Source organism: Panthera onca, chromosome A1, assembly GCF_046562875.1.
Source record: "Panthera onca isolate mPanOnc1 chromosome A1, mPanOnc1 haplotype 2, whole genome shotgun sequence".
Classification (NCBI taxonomy): domain Eukaryota; kingdom Metazoa; phylum Chordata; class Mammalia; order Carnivora; family Felidae; genus Panthera; species Panthera onca.
In genome coordinates, this window is record NC_138339.1 from 112,454,938 (window position 1) to 112,479,756 (window position 24,819).

At 36.8% G+C, this 24,819-nt stretch overlaps 1 protein-coding gene across 3 annotated transcripts in view; it reads right to left on the reverse strand.

The window, feature by feature from the left end:
- Positions 1 to 10,228: 10,228 nt before the first annotated feature.
- RAB3C (RAB3C, member RAS oncogene family) overlaps positions 10,229 to 24,819 on the reverse strand; it is a 313,810-nt gene continuing 299,219 nt past the window's right edge. For all 3 annotated transcript variants that reach the window (XM_081790178.1, XM_060635732.3, XM_060635731.3), the window contains exon 5: positions 10,229 to 17,024. In XM_081790178.1, the coding sequence (XP_081646304.1) occupies positions 16,837 to 17,024 (188 nt within the window). In that variant the 3' untranslated portion in view covers positions 10,229 to 16,836. The remainder of the gene's footprint in view (positions 17,025 to 24,819) is intronic.

The window sequence follows — 24,819 nt, forward strand, 5'->3', positions numbered from 1 at the left end:
GTCTTTGACCTCCTTAGTTAAATTTATTCCTAGGTATTCTTTTTGATAAAATAGTAAATGAGATGGTTTAACTAACCTCTTTTTGAGAGTTTGTTGTTAGTGGATAGAAACCCAACAGATGTTTGTATACTGGTATTTGTATCCTACAAACTTATTGCATTCATTTATAGGGTTTTTTGGAGAATCTTGAGGGTTTTCTATATATATAGTATTATGTCATGTGCAAATTGTGACGTTCTTCCTTTCCAATTTGGATGCCTTTTATTTTTCTTGCCTAAATTTCTGGCCAGGACCTCGAGTACTATGTTGGTTAACAGTGTTTAGAGTAGTCATCATTGTTTTTTTTTTCCTTATCTTTCAGCTTGTCACCATTGTATGCATTATAGCTATCAGTTTATCATGTATGGCTTTTACTATATTGTGTTACATTGACTCTATACCCACACTGTTGAGAATTTTTATCCTAAATGGATGTTGAATTTTGTCAAATGCTTTTTTCTGTGTGTATTGAATTTATCTTCTGACTTTTACCCCTCTTTTTGTTAGTGTGGCACATCACATTGATTTGTGGGTGTTGAACCATCCTTCATCCCTGGAATAAATCCCACTTGATCTTGGTGTAAAAGTATTTTAATATATTGGTGAATTTTGCTTGCTAATACTTTGTTGAGAATTTCTGTATCTTATGTTTATCAAGATATTGGCCCATAATTTCTGTGTGTGTGTTTGCGTGTGTCTTGCCTGTGTCTGGTTTTGGTATCATTATTATGCTGGTCTTGTAATATCATTTGGAAGGGTTTTCTTTTTTTCTTTTCTTTTTTTTTTTTTTTTTTTTTTTTTGTAGAGCTTGAGAATAATTGGTATTATCCTTTAAATATTTGTGTAATTCTCTAGAGAACCTATCTGTTCTTGGACTTTGGTTTGTTGGGAGATTTTGATTAGTGATTCAAACTCCTTGCTAGTAGTCAGTCTGTTCCTATTTTCTATTTCTTCATGAGTCATTATTGTTTATTATATAATCTGAGGAATTCATCCAATTCTTCTAGCTTGTCCAGTTTGGGGGTTTATAATTCTTCATATTAATCTCTAAAAATTCTTTGTATTTTTGTGGTATCAGTTATAATGTCTCTTCTTTAATTTCTGATTTTATTGTAGCCCTTTTTTCTTGATGGGTTTAACTAATGCTTGGCACTTCTATATTTTTGAAGAACTAGCTCTTAGTTTCATTTATCTTTTTTATTGTCTCTTAAGTCTCTGTTTCATTTCTTTGATCTCTGATCATTGTCATTTCCTTCCTTCTGCTAATTTTGGACCTCATTTGTCCCCCATTTTCTAGTTTCTTGAGGAGTAAAGTTTTTCATTTGAGATTTATTAATATTCTTTTTTTTAATTTTTTGTTTTTATTTTTGAGAAAAAGAGTGTTAGTGGGGAGGGGCAGAGAGCGAGGGAGACCCAGCATCTGAAGCAGGCTCCAGGCTCTGAGCTGTCAGCAGAACCTGATGCAGGGCTCAAACTCACCAACTGTGAGATCATGACCTTAGCTGAAGTCGGACACTTAACCGACTGAGCCACCCAGGTACCCCAAGATTTATCAGTATTCTTAATGTAGTCATTTATGACTGTGAACTTCCTGCTACACCTTCTTTTGCTGCTACTCATTAAGTTTTAGTATGTTGTATTTCCATTAGACTCACTACATTTTTAAATTTCTCTTTTGGTATCTTTTTTGATTCATTGTTTGTTTACTAGCATGTTGTTTAATCTACACGTATTTGTGATTTGTCAATTTTCATTTGTAAATGATTTTTAGTTTCACAACATTGTGTTTGGAAAAGATCATTGGTATGATTTCTAACTTCCTAAATTTATTAAGATTCATTTTGTGGCCTAATATGATTTATCCTAGAGAATGCTCCATTTGCACTTGAGAAGAATATATGAGCTTTTGCTTTTGGATAGAATTTGTTCTCTATATATCTTTTCAGTCCACCTAGTCTAATGTGTCATTTACAGCTCATGTTTCCTTATTGATTTTCTGACTGACATGATCTATCCATTGGTGCAAGTTATGACTCCTACTTTTGTGTCATGGTCTATTTTTCCCTTTAGGTCTGTAAATATTTGCTTTATGTGTATAGGTGTTTTTGTTGGGTAATATATATTTACAAATGTATTCTTTTGTTGGATTGACCCCCTTTATCATTATATAATGCCCTTCTTTTTCTTATATCACAGTCTTTGTTGTAAAGTTTATTTTGTCTGATGTAAGTACATCTAACCAGCTTTCTTTTTGTTTCTATGTTAATGGAATATCTTTTTCCTTTCCTTCACTTTCAGTCTGTGGGTCTCCTTATATTTGAGGTGAGTCTCTTGTAAGCAGCATATTGATGGGTCTTGGGTATTTTTAATGTTTATTTATTTACTTTGATACATAGAGTCCATGTGAAAAAGGGAGTGACAGAGAATCTCAATCTTCACCAACAGTGCAGAGCCTGATATGGGGCTTGAACTCACGAATTGTGATAACATGATCTGAGTTGAAATCAACAGTTGGTTGCTTAACCAACTGAGCAACCCAGGCGCTCCAAGGGTTTTTGTTTGTTTGTTTGTTTTTTACCCATTCAGCCACTGAATGTCATTAATTTTTTTATTGGAGTATAGTTGGTGAACAGTGTTACATTAGTCTCAGTGTACAACTTAATGATTAAATACCTCTGTAAATAATGCTATGCTCTCACAAGTGTGGATACCATTTGTCACCATACAACAGTATTATAGGATCGTTGACTATATTCTCTATGCGGTACCTTTGATCCTGGTAACTTACTCATTGCATAACTGGATGACTGTGCCTCCCACTCATCCATTTTTCCATCTTATCTTACACTCCTGGCAACCATTAATTCTCTGTATTTATATGTCTATTTCTGCCTTTTTTGTTTTCGTTTTCTTTTTTAGATTCCAAACAGAAGTGAAATCATATGGTGTTTGTCTTTCTCTATTTCACTAAATTAACTTATAATAACATCTAGATCCATCCATGTTGTTGGAAATGTCAAGATCTTATTCTCTGTATGGTAAAATAATACTAATATTGTTATTTTTTTTAGATTTTCTTTGCCCATTTATGTATCTATGGACACAGGTTGCTTCCATATGTTGGCTATTGTAAATAAGGCTGCAATAAATATAGGGGTACATATATCTTTTGAAATTACTGTTTTCATTTTCTTTGGGTAAATACCCAGTAATAGAATTATTGCATTATATTGTATTTCTATTTTAAATTTCTTGAAGAATATCCACAATTGTTGCACCAATTAACATTCCCTCTGACAGTGTATGAGAGATCCTTGTTCTCTACATTCTCACCAATGCTTTGTTTGTTTGTTTTAATACTATTCTGACTTGTGTGAGATGATACCTCATTGTGGTTTTGATTTGTATCATATCCTGATGATGAGTGATATTGAGCAGCTCTTCATTTTTCTGTTGGCTATCAGTATGTCTTCTTGGGAAAAATGTCTATTCAGGTTTTCTGCCATTTTTAAAATAAGATTATTTGTATTTTTGGTGTTGAGTTGTAGTTCTTTATATACATTGATTATTAGGCCTTTACAGATATATCATTGGAAAGTATCTTCTGTCATTTAGTAGGTTGTCTTTTTGTTCTGTTGATGGTTTAGGTGAGTGTGAAAAAGCTTTTTATTTTGGTGTAGTCCCAATAATTCATTTTTTAATTTTGTTTGGCTTGCCTGAGGAAACATATGCATAAATATGTTGATAAGGCTGATATTAGATTATTGCCTATGTTTTCTTGTACAAGTTAGGGTTAATCCACCAACCTTACAACATTAGAATATTCTAAATGTTATTGCATGTTTATATTTACCAGTGAGTTTTATACTTTAATCTGTTCTCCTATTACTCATCAGCAATCTATATTTTCAGCTTGAAGAAATGTCTTCAGTATTTCTTATAAGAAGGGTTTAGTGGTAGTCTCCTTTAGATTTTGCTTGTTTGGAAAACTCTCTCTTTCCTTCTGTTCTGAATGGTAACTGCTATGTAGAGTTGATAGTTGTTTCCTTTCAGCATTTTGAAAATATTCTACAACTTCCTTCTGGCCCTCAAAGTTTCTGCTGAAAATAAATCTGGTGATAGTTCTCTTGTACCTAACAAGTGGCTTTTTCTCTTTCAGCTTTTAAGAGGCTCTTCTTGTCTTTAACTTTGGACATTTTATGTGTTTTGCTGCGGTTCTCTTTTGGTTCATTTTGTTTGGCACTCTTGGGGATTCTGGATCTGGATGTCTATTTCCTTCCTAAGGTTATCGAAGTTTTTAGCCATTATTTCTGCAAATAAGCTTACTACCCTTTTTCTCTTCTCCTTCTGGGACCCCTATAATGCTAAATATGGTCTGCTTTATGATGTTCTGTAGGTCCCTTAAGCTATCTTTTTTTCTTTCTTTCTTTTTCATTGTTGTTATTGCTCTCATTGGATGAGTTTTATTACTGTGTTTGAGTTCACTGATCCTTTCTTCTACTTCATCTAGTCTACTGTTGAACGTCTAGTGTATTTTTCAGTTCATTTAATGTATTCCTTAGCTCTCTGACATCTATTTGATACTTGATTATAGTGTCTGTCTTTTTTGTTGAAGTTCTCCATGTGTTCATCCATTCTTCTCCCAACTCAGTAAACATCCCTGTGAACAGGCACATAGATTTATTCATTTGGTTAAGGGCTTTTTCTGAGGTTTTGTTTTTTCTTTTGGAAGACACTCCTCTGTTTCTTCTCTTTGTTTGACTTTATGTTGGTTTTTATTTGTTTAATTTTTAAAATTTGTTTATTTTGAGAAAGAGAGAGTGTGTGCATGAGCATGGAAAGGGCAGAGAGAGAACCCCAAGAAAGCTTCACATCAGCAGCACAGAGCCCAACATGGGGTTCGAACTCACGAACTGTGAGATCATGACCTGAGCTAAAACCAAGAATCAGATGCTTAACTGACTGAGCCACCCAGGTTTTTATTCATTTGATAAAAAAGTGACTTCTTCCACGATTGAAGGAATGACCTCATATAGAAACTTTATCTTTAAACCCTGCCCTTTTGGTTGTCTCTGAAATATTTGTGATTTCCAAACAGCCAATTTTATTTTTAGTGGCTACCAGTATTTCCTGGTGTTAATGTTCTAAATGGGAATATCTCAGCATGTAGATTTGGGCTAATTGGAGCCAGACTGTCAGGCAGCAGGTTTTAGAGTATGCAAATATATACAGTTTTATGTGACTGCAATCATAGGTCTTACTAGACACTATCTAGAGGTGTCCCTTGAGTGGCAGTCACAAAAATGAGCATGCCAGAATAGCATACAATGTCCTTTCCAGGAGATACAAGTGGTCTGAAGTGAGACATAGGGAGAGCACAAAGAGGGTCTCCAAAGACCTCATCCCTGCAGTGCAATTCAGTTGGCCCCTTTTTGCGTGTCAAAGGAGAAGGTGATTTCTGAGGCTGAAAGTCCAGGCATGGCAAATAAGTCTCTTTCATGAAAGACTGGGGTGTGTTTTATTCTGCTTTCTGCACAATGACTTGAGTGTTATACTGCCAAGAAACACCAGCTTATTCCTTAAGGTCCCGTGAGACCCAGGAATGCAACTCTCAGTGACCACCAGAGGTAGGCACTTAAGGGACATCTCCTGGGTGGCAACAACAAACACTGAGGCATAAGACATAAAACTTATCAAGAGACATAGAGTGGGGCTTTTGTATGTGTCTGATGCACCAGTTTTTGAGAGGTACTTGCCCTGTGAAACATGGTAGAGGGAGAATACAAATAAAATCTACTCCATGAGGTTTCTGGAGAAGATTACTGTGGGTGCTTAGATGTGTGTTTAATTATAATCCTGACCTTCAGGTCCCAGTTACCAAGATAAGCTATTAGGCCTCTTTTCACAGAAAGATGTGGTTTCTCCTTCTGTTGCCTTTTGCTGTGCTTTCAGTGTGGTGGCCCTTTAAGAACTGTGTCTCTGTGGGTTACAGTCCTCTGGGACCTTTAAGCATAAGCTCCCCTGGCCATAAGAGCCAGGTGATTAAGACGTATTATCTGTGTAGCTACCGCACAAATCAGGGTGCCAGAGGATGAAAACAGCTCTCTTTCAAGAGATTGCAGTGAGAGGGAGTGGTAGAGAGGAGAATACAAAGATGATGCCCACCAGCTTAAGTCCCCAGAGAATTCTCCAGCCTCTAGATGTGTTACATTAGATGTGTGTTCCTCAGCATGGTGCTTTAAGTAAATAAGCCTCTTTGCCATTAAGTCTGGGTTCCTCTCAGCTGAGTGCCTCTGTGATGAAGTATGAGCCCATATGCACTTTAATTGCAGTTTGTCAGTTTGCTATATACTTGCAAGTCTCATGGATATGAGTCCCTTTGGCTTTTAAATCTAGATGTTTTGCAGGCTCATCTTTGAGGTACAGGCCTTAAAAGTTGGGGTGCCTGATGTGGGGAGAAACCTTTTGATCCATAAGCAGAAGCTCTTGGTTTTGAGGTCCCTCCTGCTTGAGGTGGTCACCTTGCCCAGGGTGGGGTTTAACAGCAAAATCCTCCTCTCTGGCACACTTTGATGTGTGTGTGTTGTGTGTGCCTCCTTTTTTCCACTGTTTATGTGTTATTCAGCTGGTGTTTAGGGGCTTTTTTCAGAGGATGTTGTTCCACATATAACTGCAGATTTCATGTATCTGTGGGATAAAGTGAGTTCAGAATCTTGCCATGTCTCCATCTTGAATAAGACCCTGTACTGTTGTGTCTTAGATAATGACATTAATATCTATATAATAAGCTGAGTCAGAAACCTCAGGGGCACCTTTGATTTCTAATTCTCCCTCTGCTGGAATATTACAGGTTATCACTACCTCCCTTCTAAACTGAAATGTCCTGTGTCTCCCACTCTTCCTCAATAGGGAGCCATCCTTAATTCAGGCATGTAACTGTGGATAGTTAGGACATTTTTCTGGTGCTTTTCTGTTTCCACTATAATCACATGAGTGATCTTTCAAAAGTCAAATCTGATGAAACCAATTTCTCCCTTTAAGACTCTTTCACAACTGGAGAATGAAATCCAGACTTGGAAAGCATTTCAGACAAGTGTCAAGATCTCAGCCCTAGTCTCATTCTCCTTTTCTTCCACCCTGTGGTCACTTGTGTGAATGGCTTTGGAGTACGTATACACTATGCTTTGAGATACCTCCCTGGCTTCCATTTGCTGCTCTGTTAGAAACGATCTTCTTTCACTCTGCCCCTACCCAACTTCTAGATCTGTGTTTAGCTTAGGCCTCATCTCTTCTTGTAGGCCTTCTTAGAATATTCCAATGTCCTTGCCTCCAGTCTGGGTTAACTGCTCCTGTTGTATGCTTTCATATTATAACCTCTATATTGGCATTTAGCAAATTTTTCTATAATTATTTCCTAAGATACCATTTTGAAACCTTAATCCAGATTCTCTCCCAATAACTGTCCTCCTTATATTGCTTATACTCTGAGTGGAAGAAAGGTAACCAGTAAAATTGTTTTAAGAGATAGACAAAACATTAAAAAATAGAGAATATGATTTTTAGTTGAACTTATATGAGACTTAGAGTTCATCAAGAAGAAACTGGAATGTAAAGGACTCAGGACATAAATAGATCAGGAAGAAAAGCTAGAGAGCTAGACTACCTCTCCACCAGACTAAAGATTCTTTGGACTTGGTAGGTGAAGTAAGAGAGCCCAGGGGTGACAATTGCACAAGAAGCATACAAAGACTATGGCCTGCTGTGTGCCCTTTTCTTAAAAAGACATCCTTTTCAAGTGCAGTAGGAAGCCTAGCATCTTTTAAGGGTAACAGATGTATTTTTCTTGTCTACCTTGTTAATGCTGTTGAGGAAGCAATAGCCACACAGAATCTTCACTTTTAAATTTAATTCAAATCCGGGAGTATTATTACTAAATAATAGTATTACTTTATTAATAATAATATTAAGTACTATTACTAAGGTAGTAAGATGAAAGTTGAGGGAATTTCTGCTACGACCCATTGAAACTAGTTTGGCCACAGTAACCTCAGAATGACCAGGAAGCATGTGTAATCTTGGAATCTTGCCCCTGGCAAGATTTTTACCACTGTATCTGAGGGGTACAGAACTATTCCCTAAAAAATGTATTTCATAAAATTTTAAGGGAGACATTTTTGGGTGAGATCTTTTAAAATAAATTTCTAATGTTCAGTTATTAGACACACATTTTAGGGAAAATTAAATTTATAAATGTTGGTAATTCATAGTGGGAAGTTTCCTTTGTTAAAATTATATGAGTTCATTGAGGGTCAGGACTTTTGTGTATGTATTTTCATGTAGAGTCATGAATTAATATAGAGAATAGAATTAGAATAGGAATAGAATAGAAAATATAACTGGAAGCCCTTTATTATTTTTTTATTTCATGTGGATTCTTTGTATTCTATTAGTTTTGTCTACTCAGGTAGGTGAGATTCCTGTTAACAAATTCAGTTTAGGAAGCTGTTTGGACCCATGTAAGTATTCCCGGGACCTCACTTGACTTACATTTAGCAAGAGTCTGGAAATGGTCCTGAGAACACATTGAGAAGAAAATATCTAGAAATAGAACTAGTAGCACAATTAGATCACTAAGAGATCTTGAAACTACTAGTAGATCAGCTGTGATGCAAAGAGATTGATGGCTGCATGCTTCAGCATGCCCTGAGGTCCAAGACCAAAGCAAGCCTGCACCGCATCTGAAGCATCACTACACCATGCACCACATATCAAACAAAACTCACAACACTCATACATTGTCCTTTTTGAATGCTCTTAAGCGGTGCTAGTGGGATACCAATACGATCATTGGACCCTGGAGTGCAGATGCAAGGATAAACGGTGTTTGACATTGTAGAGGTGACTTTTTAGTATGTTGGCAGCCATTCTTGATTCTCTAACCAAGAGCTTTAGGACCCTGGAATGCATTCAGTCTGGTATAATACAGTATTTACCCTCAAAGATTACAGTTAGAATTAATTCCTCTGGCTAAGTCCAAATCCACAATTGAGAAAACCATAGCCTGAAATAAAAGTATGTTCACACTCTTTCTCTAGTTCAAGCTCACCAATGTGTCTAGGATTGTAGAAGAGAAAGGTAACAAGAAATGAAAATAGGCATCCTAAGACCAAAAATAATACAAATTGAAAGGAAACAAAAAAAAAATTACCAGACTAAGGCTGAGAAATTCAGGAATATAGTCTCTTAGATATTTATTGTAATCTCCAAAAAATAAAACAAGATAAACCCAAAGAACAAAAACCACTTTCTATACAGAATTCACATACAAACTTAATACCTAATAGAGCACATACAGTTTTTACACAATTTCAATAAAGAGAATTAAAACTTCACAATGTGAATACTTTGTAGCTTTAAACCCAGACAAGAGCTCCTGTGGACACATAAGAGTCACCATATTTGCTGTGCAGCAGTTAGTTTTCAACTAAATGTCACAATCACTATATGAAAGCACTAAGCTGTTACTGAATATTTTCTGAAGAAGAGCTCCATAGAACAGTCACTGAGGAGCCAGAAAGTGCCCGGTTACAAAAGTCTTTGTGCATTTCCCAAAATGCTCAGTGGGAAACGTAGAACTACAGAAAAATCTCTGGGCACACATCTGTCTTGTTGACATTGGATTATACAATGTTTTGTGGTTTGATGCATGGGCAAAATGTCTAAATCAACTGTTCTTATGTGACTTTAAAGCAGTTGATGTTTTGTGGCAGAGTCTGGGGCTGCTCAGCACAGAGGAATATGTCGATGCTGCAACTTATCTTCCTCATGGGGACAAAAGCAAGAGGGCGCCAAACAGGGTAATCTGTTGGCTTTTACAAGGCCAGTTGGGTTCTCTGCAGAAAAGCAATGATATATAGCTGCCCCTTCTGCACATTTCCATTCATAGGGAACATAATGTGACCTTGCCCATGTATTGTCTGGAAAAATCTCATTATCTCATTCTTGCTGGGATCACATTCTTGAGTCTCACTCTTCTTAGAGTTCTCTCTACTCCTCTATCCTGCCATAATTTAGCATTCACATAATATCCTGGTATTTTTTTCCCTGTTCTTCAGTCAGTATATAGGGGTAGGAACCATACATCTTCCCTGTTTAATTCCCACAGCGCTAAGCACATGGTATTCAATAATTGTGATGACTAACGAAACATTTACATATGCTCTTAAATTATTCTAGTGTTGGCTCCCTGCTTACGTTCATCTTTTTTTTTTTTTTTTTTTCCAATTTGGCACAAAGTCATCCCTAATCTCCCTGCTTCATCCACATTCACTTGACTTCTTCAGTTGGTTTGAGAGCTGAGTATAAATTTCACGCTATCACATTTAAAAATAGGGCCACACATCACTGGTGGTAGCCCAAAGCCATTTAAGATTATTGGCACATCCTCACATGTCAATTTCAGGCAACTGCTGTAGAAAGAATGGAAGGTTTCATATGATGTACAGATGGCCAAGGTTATCTAAAACCAACTGTTTTTCATCACTTTTAGTGAAAAAATCATAACTTTTCTTCCTACGGGTATCATCATTTATTTTGCTAACTAAATGAAAAGGCAAAGTACAATATTAAAATGAGTGTTTTGCCTTAAAAATTAAATTGGCATATAGAAACTTAAGGTAGTTGATCTACTTCAAACCTCATGTAAAAAAAATACAGTTTTTGTTAATCCAGAAACCAGGCCTATTTTTTTTTTTTTAATTTTTGCATCTCACTGAAATTCTAGGCCTCTAATTGTAAGATTAACCAAGGGGGTTTGAGGATGAATATATGAATCTATGTTGAAATACCAAAGAAAATTAAGAATTCTGACTTTTGCTTCTCCTCTATCACCAGTGTGGACAATTGAGAATTGAAAGTGAGTAAAACATTAACTACAACCTAAAAAGACATCAATGTTTTAGAATTCCTGGGTTGACAGTGTTGAATTTGCAAACAAAATACAAAATCGAATAACAAAATATATACACAAATGCAAGAAAAATTCTTAGTACACAGAATATGTGATCAACATTTCTGAGAAGAATAAATATGACTTTACCTTATGTGCATATTTTTTCTTAGGTATCTAAATTACCCTCTTATAAGAGGAAAACTCTGAATTTAAGAAGGGAATGCCTATATAAAATGAATGAACATCGATTCTGTTTTAAAAATAAAATCCACAATTCTAAAGCGCAAAATTGACATATATTTGCAGATACTAAGTGTTTGGTTTTATAGGAAAAAAAGTACTTTAAAATAGGCACAGAGGAGTTTCACATGACACCAATAAGGTACTTACTGTATAAATTGCACCACTAGACAAATACAGCTACGAGAAATAATTTGAATAAGTTACACAGCCATCAAAGCATCTCACACATTCATTATAATTCACTCTTGCACGCTAGTTTATATACACTGAGTAAGTCATTAAATATTGCACTTATTGGCCCATGAACCCTCAATTATGAGGTGTTGAAAAATAGAAAACAAATCTATTTTTATAACATATTTCATGCAACATTTAAGACATTTCAGTTCCACAAACACCATTAAATAGTTGTACATTTGGACAGTCCAACGGTATCACATCACGTCTGACGACAACAATATATTAACAGGAATTACAGGAAGTTTTCATTTAGCACACATCCTAGGGATGATGAAACAATGCATGGAAAACCATCCTACTGATAGAGCAAACAATCCCCAGATTTCACTTTGATGAGGAATATGGAACCACTAGACAGATGCAAGTCATGCTCACGTCCCTGAAAGGCCAGGGGCCTGTATGGGTCACGTACCATCTGTGTCTTTAAGAACAGCATTCATGAACCTAAGCAATCCCTAGCCACAAACATGAATATGGAAATATGGCCATTAAAAAAAAAGCCACAGCCAACTCTCAGTTGTCCACTAGGAAGGAAAGTATGAATACAGGTGAAGGAAATACACAGGTAAACCCCCAACTTCATTTCAGCAAATACTTATTGATTGAAACTCCACCAACAGTAGTGCTGATGGGAGGGAAGTGGTGGAATTTGAATCTCACATCCTATTCTCGGTCCTGTCAGTCAGTGAGAGGATAGTGCTTTAAAAAATGAAAAAAAAAAAACCACCAGGAAGTGGAAAAGAGAACCACAACTGGAAAGTTCAATTCCTTACCAGCTACATGCTCTGACAGAGGTTTGGAAATTATTTTTCTCTAGGATGTTGGCAAAACGTATTTTTCTCTATTCTTACTGGAAATTATGTGCACAAACACACAAATCAGCGCAAAGAATCTATTGTGTAGACCTTTTTAAACAACATGTGAGTTACAGTTGGAACACAGCAGAAGCTCCCTTTTCCCTAGCACTGAGAAAGCACCATATATGAAAATTTCCTTTCATATAAAAGGTATCTGTATGTGTGTGTGTGTGTGTGTGTGTGTGTGTGTTGGAAGTGGCCTAAGTGTAAATATTTTAATCTACCAAAGGGAATTAGTTGATTGGAGTGTCCAACATTTCTGTAAAGGTTTTTAAGAAAAAAAAACATTTGCTTATGAAATGCTAATAATACATACATATTATTTTAAATAAATATCCCAGACCTGTTTTTGCACCCTTAGGGGATACTGTATTTCTAGAATCTAGAGCCCTTTAAGTGCATCATAGGGAGAAAGAGGTTTTTTGTTTTTTTTTTCTGGTCATAAACTTCATCTTTGACCCAATTTGTCTTAATTCATTCCAGAATAGAAAACAGGTTTATGTTGCTTTGGTCAAAAATGACTTACAATACAAAGCAATCCAGAAAACTGACCCTACCAGTTCAGCTTGTTGGAAAGGCTTCTTCATTTTACTGGTGCACTACTCAAGCACAAGTAGTATACACAAACAGGCAAAGCAAAGCAGTGATGCAGAGGTTTTATCTCCCAGGGGGGTGAATAGAAAGGCCACATGGGTCAAGTTGCTCACATGCTACCCTGACATAGCACTCTGAGTATACACACAAAGGAACAAAGAGTTTGAGTTACCAGTCATGCAAACTCTCTCTCTAACTTAACGTTTCTTCAGACAGAAAGACCACTTCCTAAATATACCACACCAGAAATACCTGATTGAGAATTCTAATAGTATATGAAAACTATTCACAAACACTTTTTGGTCTCAAAGGGTTTTAGTCATGACTTGAAGATAAGATTTAGGTCACAGTTTTTCACATGCAGCTACTACCTCAGCCTTAAGATGGCTTGGTAGAGTCTGGATCCATTTTAAACATAGTCTGACAAGTGCCACATGGTCAACCGAGGATGGCATAAGACATACTCATTGTGCAATAAGACACACAGTGGACCAAGCCCGTCAGGATGAACCTCTGATAACAGACTACCACATTCCAAAACTACTGTTGCTTTATGGAAGTTCATTTAATAGTGGAGTATTTCTACTTTAAAAAATATTTAATATGTGAAAGTCTATTTTCAGCATAGACTTGGTCAAAATTGGAGGTTTAAATTGGTCCCTGAAAAATGACCAGTGTGATCAACAAAACGACTATAATGATTCTGGATCAGAGTTAAGTAGGCGAAAGAAGAAACACCATGTGTTTGAGTGTCTTGTTGAAGTTAGGTTTTAGTTTTGTAGAATTTATCCTTCACATTTATCATAATGATGCTGCAGTTTTCTGCTACAACTGAAGGCATCCTCGTTCCCTTGAGAAATAATAATCTTAGCACTTATTTACCAGGCAGCAAAGGGATACTGACTTGAGGTAAACCTCAGCAGGAATTAGAAGAACCTACAGCAAAGTTCACCAAGGCAGTAGAAGCTGTGCTGGAGAGGGGAGTGCAGCAGCAAAGAAGGGATGGACTGTCCTAACTCAATTGTTCTTAGGACCCCAAACATGGAATGCCACATTTAAACTGCCATCTTAGGACTTGAGAAATATGCACCTTCTTCATCCATCCATGTCCTCCGAAATGTAAATGCCCATCCACTTGGAGGACACCTATTTAGATGAAAAATTTCCAGTCCAGGTTTGCACTTGAACTAAGAATGGAAAGGAATGTACCAACACCAAAGCTCTTGGAAGCATTTGCTCAACAATCAAGGTTTGTTTCTCAAAGTAATGGCAGGGGTGAGGGTGAGAAGATGGGCATCAGAGAGACAGATTCATACTTGAAACACTAATTGAATTGTATCAAATACAACAAGATGGATGTTTTAAATGTACACACTATGTACTTTTTAAGGTATCTTGATCTTGTAAATACAAATTTACGCCATCGTTAAAAACAATTTGTGGCTATTAAGCTTTTGTGAGGGATGGAGAGAATGTAAGAAGCTGAGTGTGTGTGTATTGTCAGCAAAAATGTTAAACATTGCAATTAGTGTTAAAAATTTTAAGTAATATAGTTGAATCCTCCAGCATTACCTCTTATGACAAAAAATATTTAATTTTCAAACCAAAATCCGTTAGTAAAATTAGGAATAGAGAGTATTCTCTCTTCCTAATGCTTCATAGCATTGAGCTCTGTTACAATCCCCTCTGGAAACTTGTCATTGAAACTCACACCTGGGTGGGACAGAGAATGAATTAGGAAACCCCACCTCAACTGAGGTTTGGAAAACAAAGTATCCACAATTCCTTGGCAATGACACTTGGGCATCCCGCTTCCCTGACTGCCATAAATTAGTCAAATTTTGAACTGATTAGTTCAAATTAGTCATGTCTGACATTGTGAAGTAGGCTCCTGACTTGGTCTTTTGGTCTTAGGGCCAATTTCAGTAAGTTTCTCAGAGAAGGGGTTTACACAAAAGTAAAACTCAGCTCTTTACCTTCTACGTTTCTGACCCTGATTCTGCTCTCCCCTTTAAAATAATACATATAGCAAGGTCCTTGTAAAAGCCATGTGGACTTCATACTTAGGTCCCGGACATCTGTATATGTATATGGGATGGGGCTGTGAGAGAGGCAAGTTTTCCTTGCCTTCTTGCTTGGTATTAGATTATACAACTGAACCTAACAGCTCTATCATTGAACATGGCCATGTTCTAGTCCAGGTTATAGAAATAGTGCACTATCATGCAAATAGACTTCTGTAGCAAACAAATATGTTTTGATTGCCACTCCCCTTCTCTTTCCCTTCACTGTCATTTCTAGAATTCTTGAAGCTTGTTGGAGCATTAAAATCCAATAAGACATTCTTGTCTTTACTAAGCTGTGGCCTGCCATCTAGGGTGCCAAGGTGGAAATTTATTACCAATTAGTGGATCTGAAGCTCAAGGTGAGAAATGACACTGATAGGCTTAAAACATCCCACAGGTATTCTGTAATTTTCACTTTCTTACTAATAATGTATATGACCTAGTTCTTTAGCTTGTAGACATTTATTATCCAATGGCAAATTTACCTATCAGTATCCTTGCTAAAAAGACTTTCACCCAATACTTTTACAGGAACTGTGCATGAAGAGAGGGGAAAAAAAAAACTTGAACATAGCCACCAAAAGACGGGGAAAGTGACTCTACCTAATGAAACTGTCCTTCTACATCTGCCAATCTGTGCCTTCCTAACATCTAAATTGCAAACAATATTGGATGTGCTGAGGATGCCAATTTCCTTCTGGTGCCCAATGAAAAGAGCTGGTGAGATTTGTATGCTTGTTATTCCTATAGGGAATGGGGATATGCATTAGAATTAGGAAGAACTGGATTGAAAAAGACTAGAGATAAACATGGTCTTTTCCTCAATCTTTGAACCATTGGGATATTGTTTAAATTACTTGTATTAGGTACAAGAATGTAGCTGAGGTGTGAACAGAAGGCACTGGTTTGGGAAGCAAGCCTCTATCCTGTGAGAAGAGGGGCTCTAACAAGCTTCAACTTGAGCTTGATTCTGAGCATTGGTGATGGTTTCAGAAAGTGGTGGTGATGTGTGTGTAATGGGGGGCAGTTATTAGGGAAATAGGGGTGAACTCAGTCCTTTGAGTGCTGCAGGTATTCCTACCTGTCTTGGTTAAAACAACTGTCACATCATGCCTTAACCAGATGCCTCTCAGGCTGTTGGTGCCCTCAACGATTCAGAATGTTGGGCACATACAGTGGCAACAGTAACCCTGATTTAGAGACATTGATTATTTAAACTAAATTAAGAGGATTGTTTAAATCTAGTTCCTATTAAATAATTCTACTTCTCACACTGGAACTAGATTTAATGTCTTAGAAAATTGCCAAGAGTTTCAAACACAGTACTTTAAGTTCTTTATAGTCAATGGTCTCCTCAGTTATTAATAACACTGAAAAACAGACACATTTCCTGAACGGTAAACTAACCAGACCCATGACGGTCTCCTGAGATCTCCTCTTGTCCACACACACAAACAATTCCTTGTTTATCATCCATACAAGTGAATTGCAAATTTGAACCCGTGGCACAAAAGTCAGTTGTAGTGAAATTACAGTCTGAGGTCCCAGCAGTAGCTTAATCTTGAGAAGAAATCTGAAACAAAAAGAGCCTACAAAGACAAGTAACAAATTACATGCAAATACCAGATGTTTATAGATGGATAGTCCTTACAAATTTGAGATCACATATTTGCCACATATTAACACAGGAAATCTCCCACAAATTGAATGCATGTATGAGCCACTGACATCAAAGATTTCCCTCAAATAATTATTAGGCAGTATAAATGAAGGTTAATCAACCATTTATAAATGCTGTTGGTTGGTGATCTGCCCCCCGCCCCGCAGAACTGCCTTTGTGGGGACATTAACAACCACAGTTGGGCTGTGGTGGAGGAGGGGTTTCCTTGAGTCTTGTGTTCTGCTTGGCGGCAGTGATGGCCGGATCTGTCTCCAAACTCTCTGACATTTTGTCACAGATGATATCCACAAGACGCTCAAATGTCTGCTTGACATTAATGTTATCCTTGGCACTTGTTTCAAAAAATTCAAACCCTGGAGGAAACAAAGAGAAACACAGCTTGGTCACTTTACACTTCTGCTGAAAACTAAATGGGACTTGATTATGGTTTTTGCTGCTTGATTGTGTGAGAGAGAAGAGGTGGGCCCAAGATGCAATTTGAACAAATGTTATCTTCTTGTATCAAATTCTTTTGTTCACGGCTGTGTTCCCATTTTTTTTTTTTTTTTGCTCCCAGCACGGCTGAATGAACACCAACAAATCTCTTTGCAGAAGTTAGTAAGGGCAACATCCATCGAGGATCTGCCACAACATGTCCTTCCAACTCCCGGCACCAGGTAGCTTCTCGAAAACTTCTCTAAGATGGATGTTATTTGGCATATCTTTCTTGTCCCATTTCAGATTCTATCAAAGCTTTTAACTTACATGTTTTCCTTAACCTGCAATAGGGGCTACCAAACATCACCAGGGTCTGGTCTGACTCTTTCTGTGTCTGCCCTGCTGGGGCCCCAGGAAACGAGGGAGGGTGGGCTTTTGGTAAATTTTCAGCATCTAACTGGACACAAGGTGGCACTAAGGAGTCGCTGGATTTACCTTAAATGTGCTTCAACCTCCTTTCAGAAATTTTTGTGTCCTCTTAGCCCTTCACTGCTTTGTATACCATTGCATCTATCTACTGGTGCTGATTTTCCTAGGGCTTCTGTCATCTATCAGCAGCAGTGTTTTTACTGACCTCTGGGAAAGGACCTGATACATTCCCAAAGAGATGCCAGAATAGCCAGGAGGTACAAAAAAAGGTGGTGGCAGTTGGACACTTCTACCGATGTGTCACTGTACCTGGGCAGAAGCAGCCATAGTTGGCTGTTCTGTACACAATCTTAACACTCTATTGTTTGCCTTCACATTCCAGGGGCTTAGCTTGCCAGTTAGTTGCCATGACAACCTCCCCAGTCCATTCAGGGGACTTTGATTTAGGATGTATTGGGCTGGACACAAAAATGCTTTTCTAATCCATTCTGAATTTTACGCCCTATAAATCCTTCTGCTTACATCTGGCCCTATCTCAAAAGAGCCACATGGATTCAGAATGATTAAATCATTTGATTTCATCTCAGCTCCTGAGACCAAAGGAGGAAAAAAATAGACTAATATTTTACATCCATGTCTAAACACTTTAATAACCCAGAATACTTTTTAAAAGTAATATTGAAAGATAAAAAGCAATTCTCTGGAAAAACTTATAATTTAGTTATGACTATTTTTGAGCTTGAATTTCACTCATTATGTATTGTAAACATACGATGTGATTAACTGTAGGATTGGATTTAGAGGAGCACGAGGAAGAACAGTATGGATCTAAACAATGTGTTTATTGCCAAGATGTAGGACTATATGCATCCTGTTGGGGATTTTCCCAGTGCTAAGTAAGGATGCTAAGATTCCACTGAACTTAGAGGAAAAAATCCCATAATTTGGCACAAAGGTTTTATGGACAGATTGAGTTCTCTCATGCTAATATTTAGTTTCCTTAAATAGTGGCATTTGGGAATACACTGGACTTGAAAGTCTCATAAAACAGTAATCTGTGTAAGCTTTTGTCAAATGTGATTCCTTTAATCTGGGCTTTGAGACACACCCTGATGCTGGTTTACAACTTGAGGTTAGTAAAATGAACCTAAATCTCAAGAGCCAGAATTCTCTCAGGGGCTTGACCAGGAAAATAACACCATATTACAACAGTCTTCTATAGAAGAAGGTGCCAGGGTATGGTAAGTGGTAGATGGATTATCAGTCAGAAGATGGGAAATCTAGCCTCACCATCAAGTCATGTTTTTTGTCAGGTTACTTTTGACATTTGCCTTACTTAGTTACAGAGCTCGAAGGCTCAGAGTCACAAGGCTCAAAGGAGAAAATATATATAAAGTGCCAAGTGAACCCAACCCTGCTATGATAATAGTATTAATTAAACAAATATTTGAATGGTTATCATATAACCGGTCCTATTCAAAGAACTTGATATATTGTACCTCCTTTCTTCCGTGAAGTAGGTGCTAGTATTGAAATAATTTCCTGGTAAGGAAACAGGCACAAATGTATCTAGTTCTTTGCCTTAACATTTATTTGCCCAGTTTATAATGGTAAAACTGGCTTTGAACTACTAACCTGGACACTCTCTTGCAACTTTTTGGTTTCAGCTGAATTGTGAATTCTATGCTAATCAATAACCATACTCTAAATCTAGTTAATTTTCTAATTCTTTCAATAGTGAAAGCTTATAGTGTAGACTGTGAAACAACTATCATAATGATTGGTACTCTGATACATTGTGCTACATAAGACTGATGGAGGTGGCCATCAGAAATAATCTGAGGCATACCTCAGAGATCTTGTTGGTTCAATTCCAGACCACTTCGCTAAAGTGAACATTGCAATAGAGCAAGCCAGATGAATTTTTTGGTTTCCCAGTGTATATGAGTTTATGTGTCAAAAATGTACATAATTCAAAAATACTTTAAAATTTCTAACCATCTGAGCTTTCAGTGAGTATTAATCTTTGTGCTGGTGGAGGGTCTTGCTTCGATGTTGATGGATGCTGATGGTGTGGGTGGCTGGCAAGACAACAATGACGTTTGCAGCAAAGATGGATTCTTGCTTTCACCAACAGCAGTGCATTGCTGTTGGATAACATTTTATGCAGAGAACTTACTTCAAAATTAGAATCCATTGTCTCAATGTTGTCATTTTCCATGCCCAGATCTGTAAGGGGAATCACTATCTATGGAAGGTATAACCTTATAACATAGAAGGCTTGAAAGTAGCATTGATTCTTTGATGTTGTGTAAGCAGGCATGAAAACATAACATAGGTAGGTGGAACAGGATAGATGGCTCAGAAACAAATCCAGGCATCTATGGCCAATTAATTGAAATAGTCCCACTAGTTTGCTTTTGAAGTCAGATTTTTTAATTTTTTTTAATCCTTATTTTTGGAGAGAGACAAACAGAGCATGAGCAAGGGAAGGGCAGAGAGAGAGACTGAGACACAGAATCCGAAGCAGACTCCAAGCTGTCAACACAGAGCCCAACATGGGGCTCGAATTCATGAACCGCGAGATCATGACCTGAGCCGAAGTCAGACACCTAACTGACTGAGCCACCCAGGTGCCCCTGAAATCAGATTTTTAAACTAAAAAGCTTCTGCATAGTGAAGGAAACCATCAACACAATTAAGAAAATATGTGCAAATCATAAATGTGACAAAGGATTATCTAAAATGTATAAAAAACTCCTACAACTGAGTAGCCAAAAAAAAAAAAAAAATCTGATTAAAAAATAGACCTGTTTCTAAAGAAGACCTATACATGGCAAACAGGTAAATGAAAAGGGAACACGTGTTGGGCCTTATTAGTCATTAGAAAAATGCAAAACAAAGCAACAGTAAGATAGTCATTTTGAAAGGTGAGAAGTGATAATCTTAAAAAGAAGTTCTGGTAAGTAAGTCCAGAAAAGAGAATGCTTACGCACCATTGGTGTGAACTGGTGCAGCCACTCTGGAAAACAGAGGTTCCTCAAAAAATTAAAAATAGAATTGCTGGGTCATATGGTAATTCTAAGTGTCAATTGATAAATGGAAAAAGAAAATGGGGTCTATTATATATACACAGTGGAATATTATTTAACATTCAAAATGAAATCTTGCCATTTGTGTCAACAAGGATAGACCTTGTGGGCATTATAGTAAGTGAATTAAATCTGATGGAGAAAGAAATACCATATGATCTCACTTACATGTAGAATCTAAAACAACAACAGAAAAACAAACTGTCAGACACAAAGAACAGATGAGTGGTTGCCAGACATGGGGAGGATTAGAGGTGCATGAAACATCCCATTAGAAAGTAAAGTCAAGCATTCACTATCTTTAAACACCACTGATGGGAATGTATAATGATCCAGGTTTTTGGAAATACTCTGGAAGTCTTAACTTGTTAAACATAGTTACAGTATGACCCAGCAATTCTACCACTAGGTATATACCTGGAAGAAATAAAAACAAGCTTATATAAAAAGTTGTATACAAATGTTTACAGCCACAACTTCTAATAAACAACAAAAGAAACCAGCCCTAGTGTCTCACCCACTGATGGATCATCAAAGTGTAGTATATCCATATAATGGGTTATCATTCAATCATAGAAAGTTTTTCTTGAAAACATTATGCTAAATAAGTATACATAAAGGACTACCATTGTAGGATTGCATTTATACGAAATGTCCAAAACTGGCAAATCTATAGAGACAGAAAGTAGGTTAGTGGTGACCTAGGGCTGGCATGGCAAGTTGAGGAAAGAGATAATGAATGCTAATGGCTGTGGGGTTTCTTTCTGGGGTGATGAAAATGTTTCAGTTTGATTACAGTAAAGTTGTACAACTCAGAATACACTAAGCCCCAGTGAATTGTACACTCTAAATGGGTCAATTTCATGAGGTAGGAATTACATTTCAATTATGCTGTTATACATATTTTTAAAATATGTGTTAAATCAGTGAAAATGTATGATGGCCATAAGAGATCTCTATCGAAATGATTTCCCATGCCCACCACTCTAGGTCCTAGAGAAATTTTCTTTTATAGGCAACAATGTATTAGTACATGTTAATGGCTATACCATGTTGTGAAATGTCATTTGTTTTCAAAAGATGTTCTGGGACATTGAGTCTCTTTCTCCACCCCCAGGAAAATCCTAACCACTATTTGGGGCACTTGGATGGTCTTCAACTTCACTTTGAAAGAATAATCAGAATTGTTATCATTTTTATAGAGGGTAAGCAGTTCCTACAACCATATTGCAATAAATCATTTTCATCTCATTATTAAAAATCTATGATTTGTGCTTAGATAAGACTTTTGATTTCCAGATTCTAATGGCAGTTCTGTGGAACTAGATGAACCAGGGTGGAAAAAAAGGTCATTTTGCTGCCAGCTGGGTGACATTAGGGCCAAAACTCTGGATTTCTGAGCAGCACAATGAGCTGGCAAGTGAGCTCTTTTTTCAGGAGGAGCAATCAATAAGAATTTGAATATACTTGCCTCAAGAAGTGCTGGAGAAAGCCTTCCAAAGCTGAAGAGAACCGGAACTAAGCCAAAGATTCATATTGCTACAATAAGTACTCAAATATTCTAGTCTGAGTCCTCATCATTAGCCAGGCCTGACCAGATGGTAGCTTTCTCCTGCTTCATCTGGATTCTTATTATATATAAGGGTTATTGTATGGCCTTCACAAATCATGGTGGATGTAGAAAAAGTTTGGTGCCTGCCTTTCCTACTCCTGACAGGAGTTTAACATTATCTGTAGGTGAGAGAAGCTCAGCTTTAGCAGTACAAAGGGTAGTGCTACAACTACAGTAGCCCATGCTAGGATTCATTCCTTTTGTGAAGAAAATCTACTTTATTAACTAACTCTACTGACATTCCCTCCTAGAAAGCACCAAAGTTAGTCACTAAGGTCGACAAGCCTGTCCACCCCTCCTCTAGTGAAGTGCCTTGATCCAAGGCACTTCCAAGTTTCCTCTAGATATGGCTGTGTATTACATTTGGCTACCAAACTGCTAAAAATTACATTTTGACCCAACTTAAAATTCTTATTTCTAGAGTGTCATCACTAAGATGGCAACATAGGTTATTCTTAACTTTGCTGCTCCTTCACAAGAACTAACAATTATTCATAGACAAGACACCTTTTGAGAATCCTAAAAGAAAGGGAAGAGGATGAACAGAGACCAACACACATAGCTAAAGAGAGAAAAACATGGTCACAGACAAAACAGACATTAAACTTAAGGGGTGCCTGGGGGACTCGGTTGGGCATCTGACTTCAGTTCAGGTCATGATCTCATGGTTTATGAGTTTGAGCCCCGTGTTGGACTCTGTGCTGAGAGCTCGGAGCCTGATTCAGATTGTGTCTCCAACTCTCTCTGCCCCTCCCCAGCTCGTTCTCTCTCTCAAAAATAAACATTAAAAATAATTTAAACTTAAAATAGTAAGAGAGACAAGGAAGATGTATAAATATTCTATTACAAAAGGGTCACTCCAGGAAGGTATAACCATTGTAAATATTTATGTACCCAACATCAGAGCATCTAAATACATATGTACTCTATTCTCAACAATTGATAGTTCTGCCAAACAGAGCAGATTAGAACACTACAGAATAAATAGATCTTAACAGAATATTATTCTTCACAAGCACACATGATATATTTTCTATTATCGACCATATGTTAAGCCACAAAATGAGACCTAGCAAATTCAAGAAGACTGAAATCATATCAAATATCTTCTTTGACCACAATAGTATAAAGTAGAAACCAGTAACAAGAAGAATACTAGAAAAGTCATGAATACATGGAAATTAAACTGAACATAAAGGATCAAAGAAGAAGTTAAAGTGGAAGTAACAAGGCATCTTAAGACAACCAAAAATAAAAACACACCATACCAAAACTTAAGGGATGTACTAAAAGTAGTCATAAAGGGAAATTCATTGCAGTAAATGCACACATTGAGAAATAAGAAAACTTCCAAGTGAAACCAAGCCCAAGGTTAGCAATAAAGATTAGAACAGAAATAGAGAACAAGAAAATAATAGAAAAAGTTAACAAAATTAAAAACTTCCTCTTTTAAAAGAAGCAAAATTGACAACTCTTCAGACTAACCAAGGATAAAGCACCCAAATCAAAAACAGTGTAAAGTAATGAAGACATTACAGCTTCTACCACAAAAATACAAAGAATGTTAAATAGGCTATTGTGAGCAACTATATGCCAACAAACTGGACAATGTAGAAGGAATTCTTTGGAACATGCAAACTACCGAGACTAAATCAGGAAGGACCTGCACACACCAACTACTAGAAAGGAAATGGGTTTTTCTTCATTTGAATCAGTAATCAAAAATATGCCAATACAGGATGGCTTCTCTGGTGAGTTTTACAAAACATTTGAAGAGTTAAGAGCAATCCTCCTCAAACTCTACCAAAAAACTGAGCAAGAGGGAACACTCCCAAAGTTATTTTATGAGGCCAGCATTACCTTAATACAAAAGCACAAGAAGGACACAACAACAAAAGGAAACTACAGGCCAACATCCCTCTAGTATATACATGCAAAATTCTCAATAAAATAGCAAATGCATTCAGCTCAACATTAAAATAATCACTGACCATGATAAAATAGTATATACCCCTGAGATAGGAGAATGGTTCAACAAAATTAATATATTAACACAATGAAAGAAAAAAAATAGGATCATCTCAAAAGATGCAGAAAAAACATTAGACAAAATTGAACACCCTTTCATGATAACACATTGATATGCTGAGGTACATTCCTTCCTGTATCTAAAGGCCACATAAGCCTACAGCTAACATCATACTCAGTGGTGAAAGACTGAAAGCCTTTATTTTGAGATCAGGAACAAGAAAACTGTTTCCACTCTCACCAATCTTATTCAACATAGTACCTCAAGTTCTAGACACAGCAATCAGACCAGAAGAAAATCCTGACTCCACCAAAACTGTTAGATTTAAATTCAGTAAACAATGAAAAATCAGTAGTATTCTATATAGGAATAAATTATCTTAGAAATAAAATGATCTAATTTACAATAGCATCAGAAACAATAAAACACATAAGAAATTTAAGGAAGTGTAAGAGCTCTCTTCTAAGAAAATGATGAAACAAAGAAAACACAAAGTAAAAGTATCCTATATTCATTAATTTTAAAAACATTGCTAGAATGTCAATAATACCAAAAGCAATCTATAGATT